The 12798-nt window shown below is 36.5% G+C and overlaps 1 protein-coding gene across 1 annotated transcript in view; it reads right to left on the bottom strand.

The window, feature by feature from the left end:
• Positions 1-12798, bottom strand: part of TBC1D32 (TBC1 domain family, member 32) — a 345222-nt gene that overhangs the window by 217270 nt on the left and 115154 nt on the right. Inside the window, 2 exon segments of the mRNA XM_006839881.1 lie at positions 654-781; positions 7940-8082. Of these exon segments, the coding sequence (XP_006839944.1) occupies positions 654-781; positions 7940-8082 (271 nt within the window).

Below are 12798 nucleotides of genomic sequence, written 5' to 3'. Positions count from 1 at the left end.
GAAGCTTAGCCATCCTGGCCTCCAAGGAGCACTCTGGCTGCACTTCTTCTAAAACAGATCTGTTGGTTCTTTTGGCAGTCCATGGCACTTTTAGTATTCTCCTTAAACACCACAACTCAAAGGCATCAATTCTTCTATGATCTTCCTTATTCACTGTCCAGCTTTCGCATCCATACGAGGATATTGAAAATACCAAACGTTCTTATTTTGAAATTCTGAACAACTAGGCCTGGAGGTCTAGTGGCACCATGGTTTAAGCCCTCAGCTGCAGTTAGGACAGTGGTTTGAAACCACCAGTGGCTCCATGGGAGAAAGATGTGGCAGTCTGCTTTTGTAAAGATTCGCAGCCCTGAAAATACTATGGAGTGATGCTTCTCTGACCTATAGGGTCGCTAAGAGTTGCAACTGACTCAAGAGCAGTAGGTTTGAGTTTTGGTAGGTCTACTCTGCCAGCACAATCAATGACCCTGGCTACTCCTTTAGTCTTCTAAGGTCACCTACTAGTTTACTGCTGATTGGCCAGGAAACCTAACTGGAAATAATTAGTCAGACATTCACTATTCATATCATAGCATGACATTTCAGAAACTTTTAATCAAACAGAGAAAATATATTTTACTATAAAATAACAAATGATTAATGTAGGTACATACTTTTCTTCTTTGGAAGAGTTCATATTCTCTCCATAAAGAAGTAATATAAGACCTTCTTCTACAGATGCAATTCTTGCCAAGATATCAGCTATATAAATTAAAGCTGTTTCCGAGCAATGTGAAGCAGCCTGTATATTAAAAAGATAACAAGACAAATCATATAATTTAACAACATGCACACATAACAGACTAAAATTCAAGGTGGTAAAATAGCTTAATAAAGCTGTATTGTCATAAAAAATTTAATGATTCCTTGGCTATATGATGATATATATGAACTAACTATGTCATTATATTATATGCTCACACCAGCAGAGTTGATGAGGCAAATACATACAGATTTTTCACCCAATCCACTTATCGTTTACTAGGATAATTATGAGAATTGCTGCTTCTGTTACAGCTTTATACATAATTCTGGTTGACAAATGCAGTTGGCCCTCTATTTCTACTTTGTTCATTGTTTCCCACCCATTAAGCTTCTACACATCCAATGAAACTAGATTATACAAATGTATGATATAATATTACCCTTTATTAGGGAAAAAAATCCCCTCCCACAGTTGATTAGCTCATGAGTCAACCAACCCATGGACTGGTATATGGAAAATGATGTCACCTTATGAGAAAAATAAGTTGAATTAAATATATTTTTTTGCTTTTGATTTATAAATGGAAATACTAAAGTACCTTTACCAAAGCATATAAAAATAGTATAAAGCAAATATTAGAGGCCATCAAGAAGTCTCTATCTAATATAGTTTCTGTTCTTTCTAGGACTTGCTTATTTACCTGGATGAATGCCAATGTATATATGCTCTATAGTAAATCTGAATTAGAATTTATACCTTCCAAGTAATACAAAAAATTCAGTGGATTGGCATTATTGATGATGAGTCAGGTATATTTACCTGGAGAGAACTTCAACCTATTAGCCAGTTTCTACTTTTAACTTTTCACAGTAAATAACTTTAAGTACACACACAAGCATACTTTTCTCCCCAGAATGCATTCTTTTTCTCTTAAACAAACAGAAACGCAAGCATATACTTTTTAACTTTCTGCTCCTCATTTTCAATATTTTATATGTATAAAAGCCTACCTTGCCTATTAGAATAGGTTTCTTAAAACGCAATTCTTTTTTATTTCTATATTCCTAGAACTGAGACAGTGCTAGCACTAAGGTTGGGATTCAATGCGTGATGCTGAATGTATTAAATTTGATACTGAATGTCAGCTCTGTGTCCGAGGTCTGTTCCCTAACACCAAGAATAAGTAATTCTAGCATCATAGGAGTACAAAGAAATACGTAATATGGGATTACAGAAAAAGAAGTACGTACTTTGTCAATTTCAGGGTATTGGGAGTAAATTTCAAGAAATGTTCAGGAAATAATCTACAGTCTACAGAGAAAATTTTCCAAGTAAGCCAAGCTGAGGACACAACAAGATGAGGGGAAAGTATGAAAACACAAAAACCTTATTTGTACGATGTAAATGGTGTTCTTATGACTGCACTGTTGTTGTTGTTGTTTGTAGTTGCCATTGAATCAGCTCTGACTCATAGCAACTCTATACAACAAAACAAAACAAAACACTGTCCAGTGCTGCTCCATCCTCACAATTAATATTTCACTTGAACACGTTTTGCTGCCACTGTGCCAAACCAGTTCACTGGGGTCTTTTTCCTTTTTGCTGACCCTCTGCTTTACCAAGCAGGATGTCCCTCTCTAGGACTAGTCCCTCCTGATAACATGTCCTAAAAATGAGAGACAAAGTCTCGCCATCCTGACTCCTAAGGAACATTCTTGTTGTACTTCTAGCACACATTTGTTTGTTCTTCTGGTACTCCAGTGTATTTTAATATACTATTCTCCAACACCATAAATCAAATGTGTCAATTCTTCGACTGCCTTCCTTATTCATTGTTAACTTTCACATGCATATGAGACTACTGAAAATCCCACACCTTGAGTCAGATGCATCTTAGTCTTCAAAATATCTTTGCTATTGAACACTTTAAAGAGGTCTATGCAGAGTTGCCTAATGCAATATGTCCTTTGATTTCTTGACTGCTGCTTCCACAAGTGTTGATTGTGGATATAAGAAAAATGAAGTATTTATCAACTTCAATCTTTTGTCCATCTATCATGATACTATTTATTCATCCACAAGTAAGGATTTTTGTTTTCTTTACACTGAGGTGTAATCCATACTGAAATCTTTGATCTTTATCAGTAATTTAAGTCCTCTTTGCTTTCAGCTAGCAAAACTGTGTCCTTTGCATATTATAAATTGTTAGAATCTTCCTCCAATTCTGATGCCACATTCTTCTTCATATAATTCAGTTTCTCTGATAATTTGCTCAGAATTAATATTGGATAAGTATGATGAAAGAATACAACTTTGGTGACACACCTTTCCTGATTATAAACCATTCAGTATCCTCCTGTTCCGTTCAAACTGCCTCTTGGTCTATGTACAGATTTCTCATGAGCACAACTGTGTTCTGGAATAGCCACTCTTCACAGTGTTATCCATAACTTGTCATGATCCACACAGTCAAAAGCCTTTGCATGTCAATAAAGCACAAGTATACATTTTTCTGGCATTTTCTGCTTTCAGCCAAGATCCACTGATATCAGCCTTGTTTTATACCAATGCCTGCAGTACAGTTTGGACTTCTTTCTTCAGTACTGTTGGTTCTTGACAGCATGCTACCCTCTAAAGTGGTTGAACGTCTATTATTTCTTTTTCGTACAGTGAGTCATGTATACATTACATCTTCTTTTGATGCTTTCTGCACCATTCAATATTTTACCCATAGAATCCTTCAATATTGCAAGTCGAGGCTTGAATTTTCACTTCTGTTCTTTCTGCTTGCGAATTGCTGAATGTTTTCTTCCCTCTTGGTTTTCTAGCTCCAGTTCTCTGCATATTTCATTATAATATTTCACTTTGTCTTCTCAAGATGCTCTTTGAAATTTTCTGTTCAGGTCTTTGAATTCTTCATTTCTTCCATTCACTTTAGCATCTCTAAGATGTAAAGTCAGTTTCAGAATCTCTACTAACATACATTTTGGTCTTTGCTTTCTTTCCTGTCTTTTTTAGTGACCTTTTGATTTATTCTTGTATGATGCTCTTGATGTCATCCCTCAGTTCTTCTGGTCTTCGGTCATTAGTGTCTAATTCATCAAATCTGTTCTAGAGATGATCACTAAATTCAGGCTGGATATGTTCAAGGTCACATTTGGCTCTCATGGACTTCTTTTAATTTTCTTCAGCTTCAGTCTGAAAGTGTACCTGAGCAATTGATAGTCAGTCAGTCTGAAGGCTCCTGGCTTTTTTTGGCTGATGATATTGTGCTTTTCCGCCATCTCTTTTTCACAGATGTAGCCAATTTGATTCTTGTGTATTCCATCTGGATAGGCCTAGGTGTATAGTCACTTTTTATGTTGTTTAAAAAAGGTCTTTGTAATGAGTACGTTATAACCTTGCAAAATTCTATCATGCAAGTTCCAGCATCATTTCTATCAGTGAGGCCATGTTTTCAACCTATTGATTCTTCTTTGTTTCCAACCTTCACATTCTAGCCACAAGCAGTTATCAATACATCTTTATTGCATGTTTGATCAATTTCAGACTAACGAAGTTTGTAGATGTCTTCAGATCCATCATCACTGGCTTTACTGATTGTTATGAAATTTGAATGACAGTGGTATTAACTGGTCTTTCTTGTAGGCAAATGGATATTTTCCTATCACAGGCAACACTGTATTTCAAGACGGATTTTGAAATATTCCTTTTTATGATGAACATGACACCATTCCTCTTGAATTTGTTGTTCCTGGCATAGTAAACCATAAGGCTGTCAGATTCAAAATGGCCAATACCAGTCCATTTCAGCTCACTAATGCCTAGAATATTGAGCTTTATGTTTTCATTTCATTTTTGATGATTTCCAATATTCCTAGATTCCTATTTCATACATTTCATGTTTGGATTTTAATGGATGCTTGCAGATGTTTTTCCTCATTTTGAGGACTACATGGTACTACATGGGACTGCTGTCGCCATTGTTGTTGTTAAGTCAATTCCAACTCATAGTGACTCTGTATAGGGTTTTCAAGGAAATTTGAACCACTAACATACTGGTTCAAACCACCCTTATGATTGAGGGCTAATTCTACAGCACCATACCAGGGCTCCACAGTCTCTTAACCACAACAACAACGTCTTTTCTAATGTCGTTTTTCATAGATGTAGTCAATTTGTGCATTACATCTGGTGAAGCCTAACTGTATAGTCTGTATAGGGTTTCTGATGAGTGGCTGGTGAATTTGAAACACCAACCTTGTGGTGGAGTGCTTATACTACACCACCACATACGTATAGAATAGTAAAATAGAAAACATAGTAAATATGGAGCTTAAAACTTTGAAATTTAGTCATTAAGTAACAAGCAGGAAATTACATGGCAGCTTTGGTGGCAATATGAAATGCAGACTGGAAAGCTGAAAAGCAGAAGGTGGGAAAGTAAATAAAGAAATGTCTGCAACATTCTAGGCAAGAAATTGTTGAGGCTAAAACATAAGCAGAAGCAATAGGGAGTACAATAAATAAATGTATCTTAGAGATAAGAAGGAAAACCAATTTACAGGTCTTAATTACTTTAATTGCATGACAAGAGTAAGGAAGGAGTCTAACTTGCCAAGAGTACTAATTACCACAAAGGGAAACCAAAGGAAGCTTAGAGAAGTAGATTAGGAGCAGAAAAATACTACTGCCTTGAAAATGTTGGATTTGATTTGCTCACAAAATAGCTCGAAAAGGTGTTCATCAGGTTAGGTACTCACATAAATCTGGAGTTTGAAAAAATAAATCTAAATTTAGAAATTAACTGAACATTAATTTATGGACTGAAGAAAATGAACCAGTAGATGTGTACAGAGAGAAAAGAAATGTAAATAAATTCCCAAACACCCCTGCGGCCTGAAAGGGGTGCCTCTGGGGAGACTGGGCAAAAATGGTCAGAATGGGAAGAAAAATGAGAAAGAATAATTTTATGACAGCCAAATAAAGATAATTTCAAAAGTTGTAAACTGTGCTAAAGATCAGATAAATAAATACTAGTCTGAAGAGGCCTCACTAACTACCTATTTAGGAAGGTATGGGTAACAATAATAAAAGCAGCATGAGTGATGTGGGGGAGGTGACTCATATCTACAATAATCTGAAAAATGATTGAGAGGCAAGAGAACAAAGTCATTAATGACAATATTCATGCTTAAAAAAAAGCATGATCACTAAAAGATGAGCTAGTAGGTAAAGATCCACATAGGGTAATCAAGAGCTTTCTCATGTCAATTATGAGACAAACTTGGGAATATTGGCAGGTAAGTGGGAAATGTGAAAAGAAAAGAAAAAGTTAAGGATATATGAAAGTAAAGACGCAAGCATTAACATGTATCAGCTCTAATTTATGATTTATATTTCACGAAACTATTGATACTACAACATTCTGTTACATAAAGCTAGGTATTATGAATGCTGTGTGCTTCTTTTCAGCTTAGCTCATTTTCCTAAGGTTGTCAGTAAAATCATCAAACATATATATCACTATATCCACTTATTAATTTTACAGAAGTCCATACTTTGCACTACATTCACACAAATTCTTAATACATAATTTTTGAATGAGTGAATGCAAAAATGGATGGACAGTTGCTCAGTCCACCGAGAGATAGGGATATTGAGGAAATTAAACAGTAATAGCACTAGAGGGATAGACTAAAACCTTTAGCCTCTTTTAGTTTTGCGAAGTGCCGTTGAGTTGGTTCTAATTCATAAAAACCCTGTATAGGGTTTCCAAGGAGCAATTGGTGAGCTTGAACTGTCAACCCTGAGGTTCAAACTGACCTTATAGTCTAGTGCAGTAACCAACAGCACCACACCAGGACTCCGTTAGCCTATAGATACGTTTTTAAAAGGCATTTTGATGAAGTCATGGAAATAAAGGGATATATTAGAAAGCAGCCCAGAGTCCTTGTGTGGCCCTGTAGGATAAGCACTGTCAGTAGTTCAAACCCACCAACCACTCCTCAGAAACCCTATACAGCATCGCTATAATCAGAAATGACTCTCAGTCACCAACAATAATTAGAGAGCAGGGCTTGTAGTCACAGAACTAAATCTCTCACTAATTAGATGTGTGATCTTTAGCAAATCACTAATTTTGGCCTTAGCTGTTAAGATTAACTTATATTATGTAAAGGGATATACCTGTGAGGCTAAAGGATAAAGCATTGGACTGCTATTGGCAAGGCTGGCAGTTCAACCCACCAGTTGCTCCTCAGAAACCCTATGTTGTTGTTAAGTGCCATTGAGTCAGTTCCGACCCATAGAGACCCTGTATATGGTTTCCGAGCAGTGGCTGGTGAGCTTGAACCACTGCCCTTGCAGTTCAAACAGCTTTGCAGTCTGGCGCATTAACCCACAGCACCACACGAGTCAGAACAGACTTCAAGTCACCTAACAAAGGAATATACTGTGAAAATGTAAAGAAATATGCATATTTATAAACTAGAATTGTAAATAAGCTTTCTTTTTAAAGTAATACTGAGGTCGTGTGTTGTCAAGTCAATTCTACAGGGTAGAGTAGACTTGCGCTACAGGATTTATACAAATAAGGCTCCTTAAAGTAATACAGAAGAGTACCGGTGAGGGATAAAGCACTGGCCTGCAAGGTCAGTTTGAACTACAAGGTCGGCGGATCAAACTCACTAGCCGCTCCTTGGAGACCCTTATAAAGAGTAACTGTGAGTCAGAACCTATTTGACAGCACTTAACGACAACGATAAAGTAAGTTCTTAATATAAATAGGCTCTCCTGGAAAATCATCATATTTCCAAAGACAAAGAATTGCCATTAAAGCAAATACACCATTCACAAGATTTATTAGGTTTGCAAGACAAATAGCTTCTTAATAGACTAGAATAAAAATTTTCTAAGTTCTTCACACCAGCAGATTTAAGGTTGACTGGATAAAATTAAGATGCTATATGTACTTTTGCCCCCACATTGTCATAACTAATAAATCATCTGATTGCATCCACTATGAATTAACTATAAATAGAAATCTACGTCAGCACAAAACACATTCATCATAGAAATAAGTTGTAATGAAGTAATACTTCAAATATATCAAGTTTAGGAATAAAAGTCCCATTACATAGTCACTAATACCCATTTAAGAGACTCTTGTACTCTTTAGTAAATAATACCAACCTCAGTTCCTTTCATTATATCATAAATCGGCTGAAGAAGTGCCTCTATCACAGTGTTGTTATGCAAACATTCAACTGCACATTCTTTCTGATCACAGAGAATCCACAGAACTTCAGAGACCATACTTGCAGGAGAGTAATTCTCTGGCAAACAAAAAGCATTTTTAAATATGAAAATGTAAGTCATTGAATATTCAGTATTTTTATTTATTCCTTATGCATTACTGTTCTCAAAAGCATAACATCAAGGTTACTTCAATAGCTCAACAATCACAATGTAATTTTCCAAGGATGATACATTACCAGAATTATAAACTGAAGCTTAAGGAGCTATCAATTTTCTTAGCATATCTTCAAGTTAATAAAAAGAAGTAAATGACAATAAATAAGAATGCCAATAGACAAGAACATAAGATAATTTTAATATTTAATGTTAAATCTCTGCTTGACATTGAGGATGTGGTTTAAAGAAAATTCACAACCCTTTTCCCTTCCTAGCAAACACTTTTATTTGTTTTTACTTTCTTTTTCTTAAATAATGTATGCAATTATTGAGTATAGTAGAAATTAAACCAAAATCATTCAAACCAAACAATCAGTAACCAAAATGAAGGTAGAGAGGAGGACAAAGTTTTATAAAAAGTAGTGTATTTGTTGCTATAAAACCAATGAAAAAGATGAGTGTCTTAAAGATTTTCTTTTAATATATGTATACCAAAACATAACACATATAGGTATATATATGTCATACTGAAAATAGTATCTAAAAGATATACAAAATGTTTTTAATTTCATAATTAACATATTTTAAGACATTGGATCTCACAATATCCACACAGGGAACATGGTGGATCTGCATGATAAGCACTGAACTGTGAACCGAAGGTTGGCAGTTCAAGCCCACCAGTTACTTCTTGAGAGAAAGACACTATCTGCTTCCGCAAATATGTACAGCCTCAGAAACCCTATGCAAAGTTCCTGAAAGTCAGAAGCAACTCAATAACACTTAATGACAACAAATAAATATTCCCACAACCATGGCTGAAAAAACTAAGGAAGCAGAATCAAACAATGTGAGGTTATCCCAACAAGATTGACACTAAAGTTCTTCATTTACATTATGATATTCTGTACTTCCTACCACTTGCCTATCATTTTATTATTCTGTGATGATTTGTGTGTTCTGTGACACTGGAAATATGTCACTGATATTTCAAACACCAGCACTGTCACCCAGGGTGCACAGACTCCCGTAGAGCTTCCAGACCAATACACTAGAAAGAGGACCTGACAGTCTACTGCAGAAAAACAATGGCCAGGAAAAACCTATGAATATTAGCAAAACATGCATGATATAGTGCTGAAAGATGAGTCTCTCAGGTTCAAGGACACTCAAAATATGGCTGAGGAAAAGCATCCTCCTAAAAATAGAATTGACCTTAATGACATTGCTTTCAAGACTTGATGGGGCATAACACAAAATGAGAAGAAACAGCTATAAACATCCATTAATAATCAGGATGTGAAATGTATGAAGTAAGAATCTAGTCATAAAAAATAAAACAGAATGTATATAAATCAATACCCTAGGCATTCGTGAGCCGAAATGAGCTGGTCTGGGCCATTCTGAATCAGATAGTCATATGGTTAACTCTGCCTGGAATTACAAGTTGAAGAAGAATGGCGTCACATTCATCATCAAAAAGAACATTTCAAAATCTATACTGAAGTACTACACTATCAGCAAAAGGGGCATGTTTATACACTTACAAGAAAGACCAGTTAATACAAGCAAGTATAATTAAAATTTTACACACCAACTACTAATGCCAAACATGAAGTAATTGAAGATTTGTATGAAGTTCTACAGTCTAAAGTTGATCCAAGCATGCAATCAAGATGCACTGATACTTATTGAAGAATGAAATGTGGAAGCTGGAAAAGAAGAAGAATCAGTAGCTCAAAATATGGTCTTGGTGACAGAAATAACAAATGGAGATTGTATGATAGAATTTTGCAAGAGTATCGATTTATTCACTGGAAATGCCTTTTTCAACAGCATAAATGGAGCCTGTATATGTGCACTTAGCTGGATGAAATACAAAGAACCAAATCAACTACATATGTGGACAGAGATGATAGAGAGCTCAGTATCATCAGTCAGAGCAAGGCCAGGACCGACTGCAGAACATACCATCATGAAAGTCCAGCTGAAGCTGAGGAAAAATAAAACAAGCTCACAAGAACCAAAGTAAGACCTTGTGTATATCCGACCTGAATTTGAAGACCATCTCAATTAGGTTTGACACACTGAATACTAATGGCTGAACACCAGATGAACTGTGAGATGACATCAAAGATATCATGCATGAGGAAAGCACATGATCCTTAAAAAGACAGGAAAGAAATAAAAGACCAAATGGGACATCAGTAGAGTTTCTGAAACTTGTTCTTGAATGTAGAGTATAAAGCAAATGAAAGAAATGATGAGCTGAACAAAAAGATTTCAAAGAGCAGCTTGAGAAGACAAAATGAAGTATTATAATGAAATGTGCAAATACCTGGAGTCAGAAAACCAAAAGGGAAAAACACTCATGGTATTTCTTAAGTTGAAAGAATTGAAGAAAAAATCCAAGCATTTCACAGACTCAGAATTCTGTGGTGTGTGATTGTTAGCAGGGCTAACTGTGATTGGTCAATTTGGCCATCCTGCTGGGGACACAGTAAGCTATCTCAGAAGCAGAAATAGGGAATCTCACTGGCTTCCAAGTAGATTCAAGAGTGGAGCACCTCCTGTGGACCCAGATATCCCTGTACACTGAACTCCTCAACCCAGGGACACTAAGCCATGATCCCAGAAGAGAAGCAGAGGAGTGGCTACAGCAGAACCAAGAGCCAGAGCACAAGACAGAGCAGTGGACTTCCAGTCCAGGTAGCAAGTAAAGATGAGTGACTTTGGGCAGGAGGCATGCTTGCAGAGTGGGGTGCCTCCAGAGAGTTAGAACCGAAGGCCTTCAGGCTCAGGCTTATGGTAGAGTGATGCTCCCCATGAGCATTTATCAGAGCAGCCCCAAAAAAGCTTTGTAACATTGCTGATGCAGGATAGTGGCCTGCCGGTGGATACAGCAGAGAAGACGCTATCCTGACTGAAAGAACTGTGTCCTGAGCATTTCTAATCCTGAATTGGATCCTGTCAACTTTTCTAATAAGCCCTGTAATTGGAGGGTGGTGGGGAAAATCCAAGAATTGAGTTACAATATTGCAGGATTCCATGGACAAAATATTGAACTAGATAGGAAGCATCAAGCAAGGATGAAAGAAAAAACAATCAGTGAATCAAAAAGAATTGGTCAATGTCCAACCATTTCAGGAGGTACCATATGATTAAGAATCAATGGTATGATTGAGAATCAATGGTACCGAAGGAAAATGTCTAAGCTGAACTGAAGGCTTTGGTTAAAACACAGCTTCAGGAATCAATGAAATACCAATTGAGATATTTCAAAAACAGATGAATATAGCACTAGAAGTGCTCATTAGTATCTACCAAGAAACTTCGAAGACAGCTACCTATTTCAACCCACTGGAAGAGAACCATACTGGCCCCTAAGAAAGGTAACTGAACAGAATATAGAAATTATACAACAATATCATTAATACTGGAATCCTGGTGTGGTGCTGTGGGTTAATGCACTGGACTGTAAACTTGGTTTGAACCGCAAGATAGGCAGTTCAGGCTCACCAGTCGCTCCTCAGAAACCCTACACAGGGTCGCTACGGGTCAGAACTGACTCGATGGCACTTAACAACAACAACACGAAATGAAATGTCATTGCTGATATCAGATGGATCTTGGCTGAAAGCACAGAAATGAAGATGTTTACCTGTGTTTTATACACTATACAAAGACATTCGACTATGAATCATAAACTATAGATAACATCAGAGGAATGGGAATTCAAGAACACTTAATTTTGCTCCTGGGGAACTTGTAAATAGACCAAAAACACAGTCATTCAAATAGAACAAGCGGAAACTATGTAGTTTAAAATCAGGAAGACTGCAGCAGGGTTATATCCTTTCACCATACTTATTAGATCTGTATGCTGCACAAATCATCTGACAAGCTGGACTATATATGAAGAACATGCCATAAGGATTGGCAGAAAATCCATTAACAGCCTGTCTTATCCAGATGGCACAACTTTACTTGCTGACAATGAAGAGGATGTGAAGAACTTATGGTTGATAATCAAAACCTTCAGTATGGACTATATTTCAAAAGAAAGACAACAAAATGCTCACAACGGGACCACTGAGCAACAGCATGATAATTGAGAAAAAGACTGAAGTTGTCAAGGATTTCATTTGACTTGGATCCATTATCAAAACTCATGGTAGCAGCAGTTAAGAAATCAACTGGTATATTGCATTGGGCAAATCTGCTGTAAAAGGTCTCTTTAAAGTGTTAAAAAGCAAAGCTGGCACTTCAAGGACACTTGTGCCTGACACAAGCCATGGTATTTTCAATCACCTCTCATGTGAAAGCTGGGCAATGAATAAAGAAGACTGAAGAAGAACTGATGCCCTTGAATTATGGTGTTGGTGAAACACATTGAATATATCATGGACTACCAGAAGAACAATCTGTAAATTGAAAAGGAATGGTGTTGCAATTATCGTCAAAAAAGAACATATGCAGATCAGTCATGAGATACAATGCTGGAAGTGATAGGATAATATCCATGCATCTACAGGGAAGCCAAGTTAATACCACTATTATTCAAATTTATGCACCAACCACTAAAGCCAGTGAAGATGAAATAGAAGAATTCTACCAACTTCTTCAATCTGAAATCG

This window comes from Chrysochloris asiatica, unplaced genomic scaffold (genome assembly GCF_000296735.1).
Source record: "Chrysochloris asiatica unplaced genomic scaffold, ChrAsi1.0 scaffold00027, whole genome shotgun sequence".
Taxonomy (NCBI): domain Eukaryota; kingdom Metazoa; phylum Chordata; class Mammalia; order Afrosoricida; family Chrysochloridae; genus Chrysochloris; species Chrysochloris asiatica.
The sequence above is the reverse complement of the archived record's forward strand: the minus strand, read 5'-3'. Positions and strand labels throughout refer to the sequence as shown.